Genomic DNA, 20,023 nt, shown 5'->3' with positions numbered 1-20,023 from the left:
GCAATAGTGACTTATTTCTTGGTCCGATCTTACACAAACTCATTGCATAGGACAACTCCACTTGCATGTCTCCAGATGAACGATTTAAGATCACAACAATTATAACATCTACAAAGTGAGCCGTATCCTATAGTGTTCTCAAATTAAGGTACCCAATCTTATTCGTATACTATAGACCATTTTTGGCTATTTACTTGAACTTGATCCATTTTTATGTCTCCACATGAAGTCTAAATACTCATGTAATAGCCATGGATCTCAGGTTATTAGATTTAGGCTATTATAAGTACAATTTTTATATATTCAATAACATATTTATTGAATAAACCAAAATAACATCTTTATTTCAAAATAGAATATGTTTAAATATTACAAACATTGAGTTTTTAGGACATACAATCCAATAGCAAGTCTTTTTTGGAGTTTTGCATCAAGTACTTGACAAGCAACTTGTCAATTTATGATGCTTGAGACAAGACCAATGTTTTTTTCTTTCGATCTCTAAAGATTTGAATGCCCAGAACAAACTGCGCCTCTCCCAAATATTTTATTTGGAATTGGGTTACCAATCAATGTTTAATTTCAGTCAATAGACCTACATAATTCCCAATGAGTAGGATATCATCTATGTACAACACTAGAAAAGCTATTGAACTGTTGATGATCTTCTCCCAAATCTTTTATTTGGAATTGGATTGCCAACCAATGTTTAATTTCAGTCAATAGACCTACATAATTCCCAATGAGTAAGATATCATCTATGTACTGTTGAGGTTGATGCCCTAAACTCTCTTTGGGTCCTGTAATTTGTAAACACTATATTGAACAAACGTTTGTGATGTAATAATATATGGTATTTTCTTCACTGTTGTCTATGGAACATTAGATGTTTTAATTGCTTTACCACAAACCAATAAACTAGGATCCCTGGTTGTCGTTGTAACTTAAGCATGTATGTGGAGACATACAGGTGGATCATGCCTTAAGTGATAACCAAAATGGTTTGTAGTATATGGATATAGGAGGAATACCTTATCCTGGTAATACTACGGATGTGGCCCGTTTTGTAGAATAGTTACAAATGTTGTGACTTGCTACAAATGGCTGATCTTGATCATTCATGTGGAGACATGTGAGCGGGGGCATCCTATACAAAGGAGTTTGTATAAGACCGGACCACAAAGTGTTATAGTCTCGTTATATAACGTCGTTCATGACAAAGACGACCATAGGTAACATGACCTCAATCTTGAGTGAGTTGGGAACTCCTGCCTTTGAGAGCGGTCCTTTGATTTTCATGAGTGCGAATGGCCAGATCATCGACTCAAACCTACCACTTTGGGGATTCGTCTAATTTGGGAGCTGGAAACTCAACTATACAAGATGGAATTCACTCCTTCCCCAAAGTAAGAGTAAGTAGATAGATTGCTCCCTTAAGAGTTGATTTCGGGACTTGAACGATGTGGCGCCACACACCTTCTCATGGCCCAAGAGGTGTTCACACATAGTAGGACTATGTTGTATTGTTCATTAGAGAGATCAATGGTACTTAAGGAGTTAGATGTAACTACAGGGGAAAAACGGTAAATTGGCCCAACTGTAGTTACGAGCATCTGTGAAGGGTTATCATACTGTTGATTGGTTATATCCGATGGACATAGAAATATATCTGTGGTGAGAAGAGTGCAGATGTCAGTCCTTAGTGAAATGCTTGGCAGTTAACGGATGGTGGATCTCGTGGCTAAAGAGTTTAGTCAACTATTCACTTATCGTTAGAGCTTTGAGCCATAGGTTCCTAAGGTCCCCTTGATAGCTCAATGGATTCAAGTTGAGAACTAGTTTTTAGGTCAGTTTGAAGTGTTCAAATTGACAAGAGAGAGTTCAATTATATATGATATGGTTGACATGATGTATGTGATACATTAATTGGAGGAAAATGATATAAATATGATTTATATTTAGTGGACGAGAAAAGAACTATGGTTTATATGTTGCATTTGATGTGATATTAAACTATAGATTATAAATATAATTTGATTATATTTATTTTTTAATTAAACAATTATGGGATAATTGTGGGCGGTTTTTTCTCTATAACCGAATGATACACAACAGCTCAAAGTTTACTAAACGATTATGTACACATGTGCATTTCCTAAACGATTGCATAGAATTACTTAAACGATCGTCTAGCTTTTTCTAAGCGATCATGCGCTTCCTCCCTCCCTCTTACTTGGTTGTGGTAAACGATCGTTTCTTCCTCCCTCCCTCTACCAAATCTAACAGAGCCCAGACCTCCTGGATTCTCACTCCAAGAATACCGAGGTTTCCAAGTTGTTGTGTCCTCCATTGTTGCCTAGTTCGTAAGGAGTCTGTCCGTAGGTAGACGACAGTGAGATTTGGTGGACGATTGGTTTGGCTTGCACAGCGAGAGCGAGAGGTGCGGTCCTTTGATGAGATCGAGATTGAAAGGCGAAGAAGAGTTCTTCAACTAGTATGTATCTCGTTCCTTTATTGTTTAAAGTTTAAAGCATGTCGTAATTTGTGGTTAAATGCATAACTAGTATGTTCGATTGTGAATGCAGTATTTTTGTCACAATGAGTTTGGAACGATTTTGCTTCCACTCAAAGGTGTTATTTGATAAGAGTTCCTTCAATTGGTATCAGTGTCAGGTTATAATATTCCAAATTCATTGATGCAAAGAATAACATTTACTTTCTTGGTGGGTAAAGCATGTCTACGCTCTACTTAATCGTTAAATAGTTTTGTGGATGTGGATTAATGGAATTTTCTAGGATGAAGCCTCTGGTTATTTAACTCTTTTACATTCAAAGTTAATTGTAAGGGCCTCTGTTTTTTTGGGTGTATTAACTTGCTATCGAGTCTGTAAATTCAAAGTGTTTGAGTCTCTGTAAGTCGTTCGTGATGAGGCTTCAAGGCAAGGAGTTGTTGTTCTTCGAGGATGAAGACGCCCAAGTGTTGGTCGGGTCGTGTAAACGATGGGGTAAGCGATCGTTGAGTATCGAATACTTGGGAGCATGTTGACACGCGCACACTAGACGATCGTATAGCTCTTCATCACTTAGTTCCTGATTAATGATCGCGAAGTAAATTTGTTACGTTAGTGCTTGTAATGTGATCGTCTAGAGGATCGTGCTTCATAGTAACATCGTCGTATAAACGATCGTTTAGACTTGCGGGTGTAATGTCTGGTGCGTTAAACGACTGAGTGCCTCATGCTTCATCACATTGTAAATGGTACTCGATCGTAGCTAAAAGACCGTGGAATACCCGGTCAGTTTACTAAACGATCGAGGGAGCTTCGCCCGGGTGGTTCAAGACCAGGTTCGCCTGTGAACCGGTTTGCTCGATGAAAAATGTAATAGATAGAATTTTTATTTCAAGTTTTGAGGCGGTTCATCTTGGTCCATTAATCTTTTATGAATGTACATTGGATGTATGTTTATTTATATGTCATATGGTATTCCATATAGAAGAAATCCCACCTTAGGTTATGCATTGGTCATGCATCATCACTTTACTGTAAGTGTTATGATTTAGAGAAGCATGATTTAAATTACATAAGAGCATGCTCATGTATCATATAATATAAGAGTTATATTTATGCATGCACAAAGTATAGACATGCATCATCTTTATATTATAAGTATTATAATATAAGGGTGTATGGAAGCATGTTTGCTTGGTTCATTACAAGTATATAAAAGTTATGTATAGTAATGAATGGACATTGCATGAAGCATGACACACAGGTTAAAATTTATAAGTGTTATAAATACTTAGTTGTGTGGCAATGTGTATAGTTTTAGTTGTTTCTTTTATAGAGTTGTAAGGAAATTAGAACTAAAATCTATAAGAAAGACATGCATGTGAACTTAGGCTTGAATCATAGTTTTAAAAGTGTTTTAAAACTTGGTGGAGATAAACCTAAGATCACGGTTCTAATAAGATTAGTAACCTAAGGCTCAATCTCTTAATCAGTTTAATAAGATTAAATTGATTAATGAAAGATTAAAAGTGTAGCAAATCTATCTATAAGGGACCTTTTGTCTAAGGTGGGTTATGTCTAGGCTGGGGTATTTAAGGGGACGGAAATGGAACAACTCTACCTGGGAACCTACTTGGAAAGGTGAATAGATAGATTTGATACATGCATGCAAATTTGAGGACAGTTCATTAAAGAGTTTAATGTGACTACTTGAACTTGTTTAATTTCAAAGACAAGAGTTGTTTTTAAAGGAACTCTTAAACAAGAGTATCCTTGAGTGGAAGCAAATCTTTCTGATTTCATTGTGACAGAATTACCACACATACATTCTAACATACAAATATGCATTGTAAGACTAATTACTGGCATGCTTTAACAGATAAAATGTAAAAGACCGAGAGACTTACCAGTTAAAGACAATCTTCAATCGAACTCGATCCAAAGGAAGTGCACTTCTTACGCTCCTTATCGTCTAGCAATTAGTCGCCTAGCAGCACCACAGTTGTCTACACGATCAACAGCACACGAACAAACAGCAACTGAGGACGATATAACCACTCGAAGCCCTCAGTATTCTCGGAGTGAGAATCCAAAGAGTGGACTTTGATGGAATTAGTAGAGGGGAGGAGGAAAAGCGATCGTGTAAAACAAACAAGCAAGTGGGAGAAAGGGATGACTATCATATAGTCAGGTGCCTATCGTTTAGGTCTGGGTATACGATCATATAGGCTTAGTTAAGCGATCGTCTATCAAATGGTAAGCGATCGTTTAGGTCTGCTCGGCGCGCTAAGCGATTGTACAGAAAACGATCGCTCGCGATTTCTAAATAATTTTTATTTTTTCTTTAGTTATCAAGAACTGAATTCGAACTTTCCACTTTCGCACGAATCCGGGGAAAAACTCGGCCAATTATCACATAACTGCCCAATTAATTAATTAATGAATATAATCATATTATATTCTTAACCTATAGTTTGATATCATATATCTAGTATAGTGTTTTCTCCTCTACTTGATATAAATTCATATTTATATTTCAATTTCCTCCAAATAATGTATCTCATACATTTAGTCAATCATATCATATATAACTAACCAGTTCAATTATATCATATATAATCGAACTCCCTCTTGTCCATTTGAACATTTCAAATTAACCCAAAAACTGATTCTCAAATTTATTCAAGCTACCAAGGGGGCTATCATCTACTTTACCTCTACATCGGGGAGGGAGTGAATTCCATCTTGTGTAGCTGAGTTCCCTACTCCCAAATTAGACAGAATCTCGAAAATGGTAGGTTTGAATCGGCGGCCTGGCCCACTCGCACCCATGCAAATCAAAGGACCACCCTCAATGGCAAGAGTTCCCAACCCACTCAGGATTGAGGTTATGTTACCTATGGTCATCCTAGTGAAGTGAAGTTTCAGTCATGAATGGTGTTATATAACGAGACGTTAACACTTTGTGGTCAGGTTTTATACAAACTCTTTGTATAGGATGGCCCCGCTCGCATGTCTCATACACGAATGATCAGGATCAGACCATTTGTGACAAGTCACAACACTTGTAACTATTCCACAAAGTGGGCCGCATCTATAGCATTACTAGGATAAGGTTTTCCTCCTATATCCATATACTACATACCATTTTGGTTATCTCTTAAGACATGACCCACTTGTATGTTACCACATACATGCTTAAGTTACATAAAGATAATCAGAGATTTAGTTTATTGGTTTGTGGTAAAGCAAATAAAAACATTCAACTGAGCAAAATCAAGAAGTGAAGAAAATATTATATATTATACATCACAAGCGTTCGTACAAATTGTTTACAAACTACAGGACACGAGACTTTAGGGCATTAACCCCAACAGTGTTTTAGCAAATTAAACTGACTTAGATTAAAATCAGTAGCCGAATGGTCTAAGTTAATGAACCCTTATGTAAAACATTCAGTGCGAGGTACTTGGGGTATATGATACTTCATTTAAACCTTTTCGCATTTCTCCCTTTATTGTCCACACCATGAGATCTATCCTCAAATTCGTGGCATACTGGGAGTGTACCCCTAAAGGATGGTATTTAGGTAGGTCAATATCAAGGTGGAGTGAGAGAATGTTCATAGTAAGTGGGAGCGGGATGTGCGACAGCATATCCCATGGTCTCTCTCATTCGTTTGGATAAGGTTTCTGTGCATGCCTCGAGGCACCCAAGGAGTGTCCCCCTATAGGATGGCAATTTGCATGTTTCTTTATCTAATCTCCTGTATAGGATAAGGTCGCTTTAGTCTCTTGTCCTAATCTACTTTTTCCTTATGGTTGGCGCATTAGGGCAGGACTCTAGGGTCGAAAACGAGGGGTTACACTTACGCAAAATTGTTAAGGGTTAACAGTTTTGGACCAAACGAATGGTGATTGTTAGGTACAATTACAATAGTTGTTTCTGCCTAATGGTTGAGAGTGTCTCATCCCAGTGAAGGGGCATCTGATCACCCCACTGGTGATGTTTGTTCTGCCTCGCTGGGGCATCATTGCAAAATAGAAGTTTTTCTACTTATGGTACTTGGAAACTATTTTGCTAACATTAAAATTGGTGTTAAATGTGGTATTGCATAGACTTATTAAGTTTGTTCTATTTTCAGCAACGTAAATATGGCCACCGCTACATTAGCTCTACTTAGCAACGATAAACTGACTGGCGAGAACTACGCTAGTTGGAAACACATGATCACAATGATTTTAATCATCAATGATCTCATGTTCGTTCTTACGGAGGAACGTCCTCCTATTCCACCTTCTAATGCCGCTCAAAATATTCGAGAGGCTTATGAACATTGGATAGGGGCGAATGAGAAGGCCCGAGCCTATATCTTAGCCATTTTTAATGACATTTTGGCCAAGAAGCATGAGCCTATGGTCTCAGCACGTGAGATCATGGAGTCCCTGCAGGGAATGTTCAGACAACCGTCTGGACAGCTCAAGCACGAGGCTCTCAAATGCATCTTCAACTCCAAAATCGAGGAAGGCACCTCTGTTCGTGAATATATGCTTAACACTAAAAAAGCTACTGAGTTGTTGATGATCTTCTCATAAACACAAAACTCATAAACATTTTGATCAAAGCCATAAGATTTGATCACAATATCAAATCTTATATTCCAAGATCGATAAGCTTGTTTCAATCCATAAATGAACCAGTTAAGCTTGGTAACCTTTCGCTCTTGACTTAGATTATGAACCCCTCAGGTTTCTACATATAGATAGTCATCTAAAGATTTTCATTCAAAAAGACAGTCTTTACGTCCATTTGCCAAATCTCATAGTCATAATGATAGCACCAAAAATGTGCTATTTTTCTTTTTTTAATTCTTGGTCGTTATTATGTTTGATGTATTTATTTAATGATTTTATAGGTATTGAGCATCTTGGAGGTAGAATCAGTCGTTACAAGATGTTTGGGGTTAATTTGGAGTAATTAGAAGCTAATTTGAGCAATCAGACTTCAAATGGATGTGAAAGGACGAAAATGCCCTTGGATGGAGCATTGCAACGCTACAAGACAGTAGCCTCCACAATGCTGAAAAATAGGGTAGTGTTGCAACACTCTGAATCTTGATGGAGGCGCGCGCGTTATCTGTCGTAGGGTTGCAACGCTACGACTGCAGTATAAAACGTTGTCTCTTCAATTTAGGGCAAGAGAATCACCTCCCAATCGGCTCATAAGCCAATTTCTTCATCTTTTCACTTCTCCCACTTGTTATTTTCTCTAATTTCTTCCTTCTTCTCATGTAATTAGTTGAGATGGAACCTGGATTTTTCTTCTTCATCCCATGGGAAGATAAGTTCTAGGCTTTCTCTAGTTTAGAGGATTTTTGATTGAACTCTATGGGGTCTTTGGAGTTTTATTTAAATGTAATCTTTATATCTTGATTATGAGTTTTCCTTCTAATTGAATTTCTTTGTAATCATATTTTCTCTTGATTGTCTGACAAACGACTTGGGATTTCATGATTGAATGCTCTAGAGATTGGCTTGTAATTTGTGACATAAAATTATAAGTTGGTTTCTAAGAAGAAAAAGGTTAGATAGGCTTGTGATTTGTTTTCTATAACGAATAATATTGTTTCTATTGACCTAGAAGAAATTGTATCAAATGTTTGGTAAGACGGTGGAAACTAAATATTCATCCTAGCGTAATGTGGTTAGGTAAATGTGTTTAGTATAGATTCATCTAGCATGTTTAACTAATTAGGTAATTAGAACCATTGGTTGGATGTCCAATCAATTGGGCGAGGCATAATTGAGAACCACAAGATTGCATAAAATTAATTCGATGAACAAGATTACATTGAATCATTATGATGTTTATCCTCTAAACTGGTACATCTCGATTGGTTGCATTTCCATCTTTTATCTTCTGGCACTTTATTTTCTATGCCTTTCGACTTATCCAATCCATACCAACACCCCCCCTCCAATTTTATCACTTTAACTAAAAATGTACTTCAAGGAACTAATCTTTCGTGCTTCCCTAAGGTTTGACCCTGGACTTGCCACTTGTACTACTAGTTAGTATAAGTTGTTTATTCGGTGAATTATAAGTATTATTTGATTGGAAACCTTTTGGGAGAGACACCAAAAAGAATCCATCTGTCAAATTGGCATTGTTGCTGAAGAATTATAAATTTGACGGGCGAATCTTTTTGGTGTCTCTCCCAAACTGCCAATCAAATACTATTTATAAATTACCGAACGAACTACTTATACTAATTGGTAGTACAAACAGCAAGCCCAGGGTCGAACCTCAGGGAAGCACGGAAGATTAGTTCCTCGAAGCGCATTTTTAGTTAAAGTGGTAAAATTGGGGGGAGGGGGTTGATGTGGATTAGAATATGTAATGCACAAAAGAAATAAAATGAAATGAAACTAAAAGATAGAAATGCAATTAACTAGGACATTCTAACTTAGAAAATGGAATGGACCTATGCAATCTTGTTCATCGAGTTATTTAAATGCAATTTTAGGTTCTTGACTATGCCTAGCCTAATTGATTGGACATCCAACCAATGGTCTTAATTACTTAGTTAGCCAAACATGCTCAAATGAATCCATATTAAACATGATTAACCAACTGCATTAAGTTCTAGGGCTAATGCTAGGATGAGTGTTCGACTTTCACCATCTAATCAAACATTCAATGTGGTTTCTCTCTAAGTTGATGGGAGCAATACTATTCATCTTAGACAATGAATTGCAAGCCTAACTAACCTGTTACTTCCTTTGAGATTAATCTATAATTATATGTCATGTATTATAAGCTATCCCTAAGCATTCAAATTACAAAATAAATTATTGGTTGTCAGTCAATAATAAAATCATACAATTCATGAACACAAAATTTTGGTTGAAACCCATACACAAGAATATAGAAATTACATTCAAACAGAACTTCCAAAAATTACATTGTTCCAAATCACTAAACTAGAGAGCTAGGTCTTACCTCCCCATAGAGATGAAGAAAAGAAGAACCTGACAACGTCTTTACTAATTACATAAGATGAGGAGAAAAATAGAGAAAAATACAAGTGGAGAGGTGAGAAAGGGAGAAAATCGGCATAGGAACTGATTGGGAGGTGATTCTCTTGCCTAAATCGAAGAGAAAATGTTTTATACAGTAGTCGCAACGTTGCAACCCTGCGATAGACAATGTGCATGCCTCCATCAAGATTCAAAGTGTTGCAATGCTACCCTATTTTTCAACATTGTGGAGGCTACTGTCTTGTAGCATTGCTCAACGTTCCATCTAAAGGACATCCTTTTGAAGCTTGATGGCTCAAATTAGCTCCCAATTCCTCCAAATTAATCCTGAACAGCTTGTAATGACTGATTTTACCTCCAAGATGCTTGATACTTATAAATTCATTAAATAAACACATTAAACAGAGGAATAACCTAAAAATAAAAAATAAAAATAAAAATAGCACATTTTTTATACTATCACATAATATGAGGTAATGGACAGAAGTATTCGAGTAGACTTCAACATGGAAACAGGTGAGAAAGTCTTCTCATAGTCGACTCCCTCAACTTTGTTATATCCCTTTGCCACAAAGCTAGCCTTTAAGGTTTGCACCTTTCCATTAGCACCCCATTTTCTCTTAGAGATCTATTTGAAACCTATAGGTTTTACTCCATCAGGTTGATCTATAAGATCCCAAAATTGAATTGAAGTACATAGACTTCATTTCGAGATCCATAACTTTGATCCATTCATCTTTGTCAACATCCTCCATTACCTTCTTGTAAGACAATAGATCCTCAAGGTCATCATTAGATATGACAGCTAGGGTTTCTATTAAACCTATATAATATATAGGTGGATTCGTAACCATCCTACTACGTCGAGTCTCCCTCAACGGTTGAGGTGGATATGCAATACTAGATGAACCAACATCAACAACTCTTATCAATGTATTGGGCTCTTCAACAACTCTTATTGAAGGTTCAGTAGTTTTGGTGGAAAGTTTAGTTAACACAATCCTACTGTGTGGTTTGTACTCCCCTTTGTGGTTCTCTTCTAAAAAAGTAATGTTTTTCGACACAAACACTTTATCATCTTTAGGATCATAGAAGTAACCACCTCTCATACCTTTGAGGTAATATACAAATATGCACTTGAACGAGGTTCCAATTTCTTAGGATGAGCCTCAAGCACATGTGTTGGGTAACCTTAGATCTTGAAATGGCACAAACTACCTTTACAACCATTCAATAGCTCTAAAGGTGTTTCAGTAACAGTTTTGGAAGGAACATAGTTCAAAATATAGGTTGTAGTCTGTATTGTATAACCCCAAAACGAATCAGGTAAGGAAGAGTAACTCATCATAGACCGAACCATACCTAGACAAGTTCGATTTCTCCTTTCTGATATACCATTCTGCTGAGGTGTACCAAGTGATGAGAGTTGGGATATTATTCCATGTTCTACCAAATAGTTTTAGAATTTCAAATCCATATACTTTCTACCTCGATTAGATCAAAATGTTTTTATTGTTTTACTTAATGCATTTTCAACTTTAACCTTGTAATTCTTGAACTTTTAGGGAGCTTCAAACTTATGTTGCATTAAATAAATGTATCCATACCTTGAATAATCATCATTGAAGATGATGAAATATTCAAACCCTTCTCTTTCTTTAACATTCATAGGACTATAGAGGTCTGAATATACAAGTTCTAAACAAAATTCTTTACCTGTACAATATAAATGTTGGTTACAATAAAAATATATTCCCTTTGCAGTCTTGGCCTTCTTATCCCTTTGGGCAGTAGCTAGTGGGTTAGCCTTCCCCTGACCTCCCTTCTTTTTCTTCCACTTTTTGGTGCCGAAAGAAGAGGGTACAAGCTTAGTTCCAAAGGTCGAATGTCTATGGAACTTCTTTGAAGACGAGGCAACAGTTGCCTCACCCTTATATTCCTTGACTTTCAACAAGGATTGGTATGTCTATAGCTCGTTGAACAAGGTGATTAGATTGTAGTCAATCCTGTTTATAACAACATTGCTACGAAACTATAGAAAACTTTTAGGTAAAGTTTCCAAAATAAAGCTAATCTGACTAGCTTCATCAATGACAGACCTATTCATCTTCGCTACGTTAATGTGGACAATCATGTTTAGAACATATTCTCGAACAGATGCCCCTTCTGACATGCGGGCATTGAAGATGTATTTGAACGCCTCGTGTCTTAGCTGAGTGAACCATTGTCCAAACATTCCCCTCAGGGACTCCATGATCTCATGAGCAGTGAGCATGGGCTCATGCTTCTTGGCCAACACCTTAGTTAGGCTCACCAAGATGTACGCTTAGTCCTTTTTATTTGCCCGAACCTATTGCTCATATGCCTCCCGAATATTTTGGGTGACATTAGTAGTGGGACTTGAGAACACCCATCAATCAGGATAAATTGTAAGTTGTCGTTAATTAGAACTGTATTATTGCTGAAACATACAATTTATTTATATTAGTTAAAAATGCATCACCCAATTTGACAAACCAATCAATTTAGAAACAAAATTTAATATATGACATCTATTTTGCAACGGTGGGGCAGGGTAAAAGTCACCGTAGGGTGAACAATTACCCCTTCACTGAATTGAGATTATCTTAACCAATAATTACACCAGAACAACTCTTTTTCCAATAATTATTAGTCACCATTGTATGGTTCAGGAAACTGTTAACTAGCTTACATTTTTCTTATAAGTGTAAGCCCTCATTTTAAATTATAGAGTTCCGCGCAAATGAGCCAACCATAGGGAAAATCCGATTGGGACAGAAACTAAAGCAATCCTATCCATTTCTAAAATTTGAGTAAAATCTCATGCAAATGACATCGATAAGGGGATACAAGCAAAGGTGCCTCGCGGCCGAGCATGAAAGTTTACTCTAAACTAATGATAGAGACCGTGGGATGTGTTGACGCACGTCCCACTCCCACTTACTATAGACATTATCTCCATTCACCTTGATTGACCTACACAAATACCACCCGAAGGGGGCACAAGCAAAGGTGCCTCGGTCGAATATAGATCTCATGGTGTGAAATTTAGGGAGAAATGTGTTAGGAAAAATGAAGTATCATATACCCTATTTTCCTCCCACTAAGTTTTTTACCTAGGGTTGATTAACTTAAAAAGGATACGACTAATTATTTTTACTAAGTGATTGTTTACTTTCTCCTTAACATTTACTTTGGATAGTTATAAAATATTGATTATTGCATTAAACATTTTAATAAACTTTAGTCTATCATTGCATGTTTGTAACAAATCTATCCAATTAACCTTCTAGGCCCGTTCCTAAGTAGGGGTATTCTGTTTCCACCCACTTAAATACCCTAGCCTAAACAGAACCGACCTAAGACAAAGGTCCCTTATAGATATATTTGTTACAAATTTAATTTTTTAATATTAACCAATTTAATCCAATTGCGCTGATTAAAAGATTAAACATATTTCTAATCTTATTAGAAATAATGTGATCATAGGTCTAAAGTTAATTATATTTTAAACTATTTAAAAATCATTTTAACCTATATGAGCATACAATTTTTTATTATAGATTTTAATTTCTAATTTCATCTATTTATAACTATTATAAAGAATAAATGAAATAAATTAAAACCTAAGATTGCATCTATATGACATACTTTGGAAAAATAAATATTTATAAATTAAATAAAGTAGTGTCATGCTTCATGCAATCTCATTTTCATTACTTAACATACATAACATTATGGCCGTGGAGAACAGACTGATGAGTAATGGGTAACTTACTGAGTATGAAGGATAAGAACAAACCGACGAGTGATAAGCAAGACCCGCGATCATGCCATATGGGACAAGAAAATTGCTTCTGCTCAGTTTATGTTTTTCAAGTTATTTAATGTTTTGATTTGAAACTTGATGTTAGTCGAAAATTTTATCTGTTTGGATGTTATTTTTCTTAGTCTTTTTAGGGGTCCCGAACAAAGGTTTTATCTATTTGTTTATTTATTAATTTTATAAATTATTTTGGAAATTATCTTTATTGTCTTAATAAATTTCCCCTCAACGGTCAAAATGCTTGAGTTTTAAATGTGCATTTATGAGTAATGACCCTTGTTAAAGATCTTGAAAGCTCGTTTTGTTATTTTCTTCCTTTTAAATTTTGAAACTTTTTTTTCCATTCTTCAAAATGTGTCTTTAAAATTTTTTGTTCTTGTTTGAGAAATTTGACCATATAGCAACTTATAAAGTTGTCCCAAGAAATTGGAGATAATAACGATGACCCAACTTTATTATTAATGAGCCTGGGCCATTTTTACATGTTCAAGGGGAAATAATAAAGGGAAATTGTTAGAATTAACATTCAAATGTTTCATTTTTCATAACTAGCATCCTTTTAGAAAATTTGTTGAAATAGTTTTTCTCGATTCATCTTGGTTGGCCGATATCAACCATCGATATTTAGATTAAAAAAATTCACGTTTTCATCATATCAAATATTTTGCATGAGCTTTCCTGGTAAAATCTCAGACAAGATTACCATCGAGATTTTATATATTTATGCTTTATTTGGGTGAAATCTCATGCATGATTAACTCTGATTCTACATATTTTCCAAATCTTACTTAACTTTTTATAAAATTTATTCTTTCCCAAAATTTATAAATCATAGTACAATTACCTGAGATTCATATGGAAAATTCATTTGGATAATTGGTAAATCCATTTGAAAATTTAGAAATTCAAATAATAGTAGAAACAAAAAATTGGGCGCAATATTTGATAAATTACATATGATTTGATATAAAATAACTAAAATTAGAGAAATTTGAAAAGTTATAAGTTTTGGTATAAGATTTGAAAAAATTACATAATATTTGAAAAAATTAGTAGAACCTTGGTATCAATCGTGCGCAATATTTCACCAAAAAAACCCAAAATAATAGATACGACGAAAAAGTTAATTTTTTATCCAAATATCAATAGTCAATCTCGAACGATCGAGATAGATCAAGAGAAACCATTTTAATGAATTTTCTAAAAGATACCGTTGGAAAGATGGAAATAGTTTAGGGTTATTTATGATAGTTTTCAAAAACAAACCCAAAAACAACCAGCTTAGTAGACTATCTTAACAATGAATTTTGTAGAAAAGAATTAATATTAATATTATTGTTGTTAATTTTCTTATATTAATTAAGTGGCTGTAGTTTAGTGGTGAGAATTCCACGTTGTGGCCGTGGAGACCTGGGCTCGAATCCCAGCAGCCCGGTACATAAATGAACCAAGATTACTACTTATATATCAATCCGAATGAGAGATATCAAAGGATATGGAAGGTTGGTTGAGAAAGATTTTAAAAGACTTGAAAGTTAATACTTATATCAACAAGGTAAGCATGCTTAGCTTGGAGTAATTATATGTTAAGTGACATCGTTAGACATATTCTACAATGTATAAGAGTGCAACACTATATCCTAGAATTAATGAACCAAAATTAATTGGTTGAAAATTTAATTAATGTTAAACCATTGAAGCCTATAATCAATAGGTCCATAAAATCTGCTTCCTAGCTCATAGTAACACTAGATGATCAATTTAGTTGGCAAAAAAAGATAAAATGTTCAAAGTAATATTTGATATATACAATATATTAAATATAAAAGAAAATTGTATTTTGGTATATTTGATACATTAAATAATAATTAGGATTTGATTTGAGCTTAATAAGGTGTCAAAGAGATATTATAGAGAGAGTTTATGTATTTTCTGATTTCATGCAGAAAAAGGCAGAAAAAGGCAGAAAATAGCCGAATAACCAAATGGATTGCTAATGGCATTCAGAGCAAAATAACCAAGAAGTGCATAATTCTCTAATTTGCCATTTTTTGAAAGATTTTGCATTGATTTCTAACTTATTTGATGATGATTTGGTTGCTCATTAATGAAGGTTCAAGGATTCATCATTGAATTACACCAAGGAGTCGCACAAAATTTTTTTGTTCATATTCTTTTTCTACATTTTGTTCGAATATCGATGTCGTTTTTTGTATAATCGAATCCTATCAACAAATTTGGGCTATTAAGACTCGTCTCTCCTTGACAAAGGTTGAGTCAAGTTGATCGAGGAAAGAGGTGGTCGATTGTCTTTCAGTTTACTCTCTAGTGACAGGAGTTCCATTGATTCTGCAGCTGGTGGAGCTCTTGCTGATAAGACTCCTAAGGAGGCTCAGGAGTTAATCTCGCGCATGGCTGAAAATGATCAAAATTTTGGACCATTGCTACTGAGTTTAATCCATCTTCATCTTCTGAGGTAAAAGAATTGAGATCACAACTTTCTAACTTGACTGCTTGTGTTACGTAAATGACACAAGGAGAAGTAGCCCAAGTGAAAAGTTGTGGAGCTTGTGGAGCGCTAGGACACTCTTGTGAAGCATGTCCTCAAGCCCAAGTAAATGCAATTAGGGGTTACCAGAGAAAGTATGACCCTCATGCTCCTGTATACAACCCAGGATGGCGAGATCACCCTAACCTCAAATGGAGAGGTCAAGAGCAAGGACATCATAGTTCAAACCATTCCAGATTCTCGGCGGTCGAGTGTAAAAGCTAGCCCTTTAGGTAAAATCGATGCCCTCTATGTTTTGTGTGTGTGAGTTTTTGGCACTCTTGACTAAGTGTTACTCTTTGATTAGCAAGAACGGTATGCCCTGGGCTGATAATCGAGCCAAAATAGAGGGAAGATGAAATGAGAGTTGGATAAAGCTTTTTCGAGCATTCTTTGATTTATGGAAAAAGTTTTCATGGCCTTAGTGTTCATTTCTACATACGTTTGATTGCAAAAGTATCCTTTACAATGAGCCTCAATTGAGTGTTTGAATTTAGGTTGTTATGTGATTTATTGCGTAGCTCGAAAGACTGTTAAGACTTGAGTTAGGGACCATTAAATAGAGTGAACAGTACCTTAATGATTGCATGATTGAATGTTACGACCTTGCTCGGGACGATCAAAACCTAAGTTACGGGTATTTGTTAACTCTCAAAAAGAGCTAATTTTATGTCCTTAATCTTATTGTTATTGAACAATTCTTATGTGCAATTTGTCTTATTAGTAGTTAAATCGATCCTAATGAGGAAGTGTGTTATTGGGGTGAAAACCGAGCAAAAAAGAAGCAAAAATGGGAGTTGGATGCACCATATTGAGTGAAGACATCAAAATTACCAAACTAACCTTGAGGGTAGTGTTGCAACTCTCCCTTAACCCTCACGTGACACTGAAAGGCAGTAAGCATCGATTTCAAGACAAGCCGTTAGCGTTGCAACGCCCGATCAACACTCTAGCTCGACACTAATGGACAAAAGCGAGCGAATAGGGCAACATTGCAAAGTCAGCAGAGCGTTGCAACGCTATGAACTCCAACGGCTGACCACGCGTACGCAACGCATTGTCACAATAGTGTTGTGCCTCTCCTTAGACACTTGAAGTTTGATTCGGCTATAGCGTTGCAATGCTCTTAGTAGCGTTGTGACGCTGCGATTGTTCTACAAATAGAAAATTTTGGTTTCAGTTGAAGGTATGAAAAAAATTACAAAAGGGAGAACGATTTTAGGTTGCAATTGGGACGATTTCTGGACAATTGTCCACCAGATTCACCATTCTTTTCCTCTTCATTCATTAATCATTTCTATATGCCTTTCAACTTCCCAATTTATGTTGTCGATTTGAGGAAGATGCAAGGCTAGGTAATTTCTTTCTTGGGTTTAGTTGAATGTTCGATTTCTTGAAGATTTCTAATTAAATGTATTGAGTTCTATGAACTCTTGGGTATGATTTGGATTATTTTTAATGGAATTTGAATGAATTGGTCTGACAAATCGATTTTATTAAATTCTTGTTTGCAAAATCTTCATGACGCTATGCACAATTGTTGATTATGTCGCACGAATTAGGATTGCATGTGTAGGTTAAGAATATTTATGATTTCACGTATGTTTGTCCTAGTTTAATCTTGCCCAATTAATCATGCTATAAGATTAGACTTTCCTACTTATAGTATGTCACAATGCATGAATCCTTTTCGTAATGCAATTTAGCTTTTGTTTGAATTTCACTGAGAAAGAACAGTTTTAAATTAATTTATGGCCAATTTGATTTAATATCGAATTTGGCTAATTGGGATATTATATCTCTAATAGGTCGTGGAGTTCACAGATTCAGTGTAATTAATTAACATCTAATGATTGAAATTGGACATACAAACTAATCCCAAGCCCCTTTTATTGATTAACTCCAACTTAATTGTGTCCTCATTCTCGTTCAAATTTCTTTTCTTTGCATGCTTACTTTTAATTCCCCATTTCTTTCACAAAAACAAACCAAAACCACCTTTGTCACGTGAAATTCTTTAATCAACCTATTATGGAGGTTATTGTCTTGTGTTGCGAACGCTCAATTTGAGAAAATCTTGGCCCAAAAAACTTTCAATATTTTTTTCTTTAGTTGAGTAATTTTAAAACTTTTAGAGATTAAAGTATATCTGTTGTTGAAAATTTAAACTTTATTTAGTTGACAATTTATATTTTATTTTTTTTAATCATCGAATTAAGTAAATATGTGTTGATAAATAATCTGACTTTTGTTTTCGAAATATGTGATCTAAATAGTGCAAATTTTGAAAATAACATTTTTATATTTACTGTGTATCCATATTTTAAATTTTGAATTATAAAATGTAGAATTATAATCAAATTAAAATAAAAACGTTTAAAAATACAGTATTTTATGTTATACACTCAATTTAGCTTTTTAAAAAATGAAATATTTATTATACAATATATTATAAATTATATAATAAAACAAAATGATTAGCACACAAATTTTTTTAACATAAAACAAGTTCAATAGAGTAAAACTAATATTTACCGAATAAGTAGAATTAGTTTTATTTTTTATAAATATAATATATAATACATTAAAAAAATTATTTAAATTATAACTAAATTACAATTCTAATTTGATTGAATCTCTTATCTTCTATGTTTTCAAATTTCTTACCAAATAGATCCATACGACTACAAAAATAAATTTCTCAACCTTTTTTCTCTTAAAAAGTAATTATATATTTATAAATTGATTTATTTTTATCTTCCTTTAAGCGAGGTCACTATAGCTATGAGTCCTATGACTTATCCCTTTGGACTCCTTTCCAACGGCGGATTATAATTATCTACACCCACACACATTGTTCTCACTTTTTCTCCAATCATAAACTTCCACGTAATTGGAGCTCACATAAACCCTACCGCAGCAGATCGCCAACAATGCAAAAATAGTCTCTATAAATAAAGCAAATGCCATTGATGGATTCACCGGAGCTAGGGTTTCTCCCCCAATTCTCTGTTTATAAAAAATTTCCCCTCCAATTCGGCTCGTCTTCTCTCAATCACCAAATTCAAAAAACCCTCGATTTTCTTTGATTTGATTTTGATTTGCTTTACCCAGAAACAAAGAAGAAAAGAACAGCAACAATCAATCAGCCATGACGGGTAAGGCGAAGCCGAAGAAGCATACGGCCAAAGAGATCGCTGCCAAGATCGACGCAGCCACCACTAACAGAGGCGGCGGAAAGGCCGGGCTCGCCGATCGGTCCGGTCAAGAGAAAGGCGGCCACGCCAAGTTCGAGTGCCCACACTGCAAGATTACGGCACCTGATGTCAAGTCTATGCAGATTCATCATGAGTCGAAGCATCCCAAAATCCCTTATGAGGAGGACAAGGTTGTGAATCTCCACGCTGTTCGTGTTGCTGCCGATGCGTCGAAGCCGAAACCGGGTGTGAGAGGCAGCTTCAAGAAGTGAAAAAGAATCGGGATTCATGAGGATGAATGATGATGATTATGGTGGCTGGGCTCAATTCTATGGTATTGGGTACTTTTGTTTCCGTTTCTTTTTTGCTTTAAAAAAAATCTTGGTCCCTCTATGTCTTGTCTCTGGTGCTGATGGAAAGTGGTTTTTAACTTGTATGGTGTTTGAGTAAAACATATTCGATGTCCTTGGAGCTGATGTCTTTGCAATTATGTATATTACATAAAAACATGATCATTGTTGTTATGGTAACGATGGAGGTGTTCATGTTCTTATTGTCTCTGCATATCATGTCATACTTAATTTTAGTCAGAATTAAAGTGGGATTAAGATGCTTATGGTTTGAGAATATGTTTTGTGATTTTTATTGTTATTTTGATATTTAGAAAGTAGATTAATGGTTGATCCAGCTGTGAAAGGAGGAATTCGTAATTCCAAATATCTCTGTGGTCGTCATGGCTTCACTCATGTAAGTTCCATGTTTGATATTTATATGGTAGTTACTTGAGGTTTGCTTAACTGATTAAAATTTAAAACAACGATGTTTTTGGAGAGAGTAGTTTTGTGGCAGGGCATCACAGGTAATTGGAATAAGTTATCATT

The 20,023-nt window shown here is 35.2% G+C and overlaps 1 protein-coding gene across 1 annotated transcript; it reads left to right on the top strand.

The window, feature by feature from the left end:
• Positions 1-18,921: 18,921 nt before the first annotated feature.
• On the top strand, positions 18,922-19,769 carry LOC120088213 (protein METHYLENE BLUE SENSITIVITY 1-like). The gene has a single exon (XM_039045354.1). It carries the CDS (start codon positions 19,097-19,099, stop codon positions 19,412-19,414), a length of 318 nt encoding a protein of 105 aa, XP_038901282.1. The 5' UTR covers positions 18,922-19,096; the 3' UTR covers positions 19,415-19,769.
• Positions 19,770-20,023: the final 254 nt, after the last annotated feature.

The sequence above is a fragment of the Benincasa hispida genome, chromosome 10, assembly GCF_009727055.1.
Source record: "Benincasa hispida cultivar B227 chromosome 10, ASM972705v1, whole genome shotgun sequence".
Classification (NCBI taxonomy): Eukaryota; Viridiplantae; Streptophyta; class Magnoliopsida; order Cucurbitales; family Cucurbitaceae; genus Benincasa; species Benincasa hispida.
This window is presented reverse-complemented; position numbering and strand designations above follow the sequence as displayed.

What these genes read in the sequence shown, in the direction of transcription:
- LOC120088213 (XM_039045354.1), top strand. Translation starts at nt 19,097, where the DNA reads ATGACGGGTAAGGCGAAGCCGAAGAAGCATACGGCCAAAGAGATCGCT.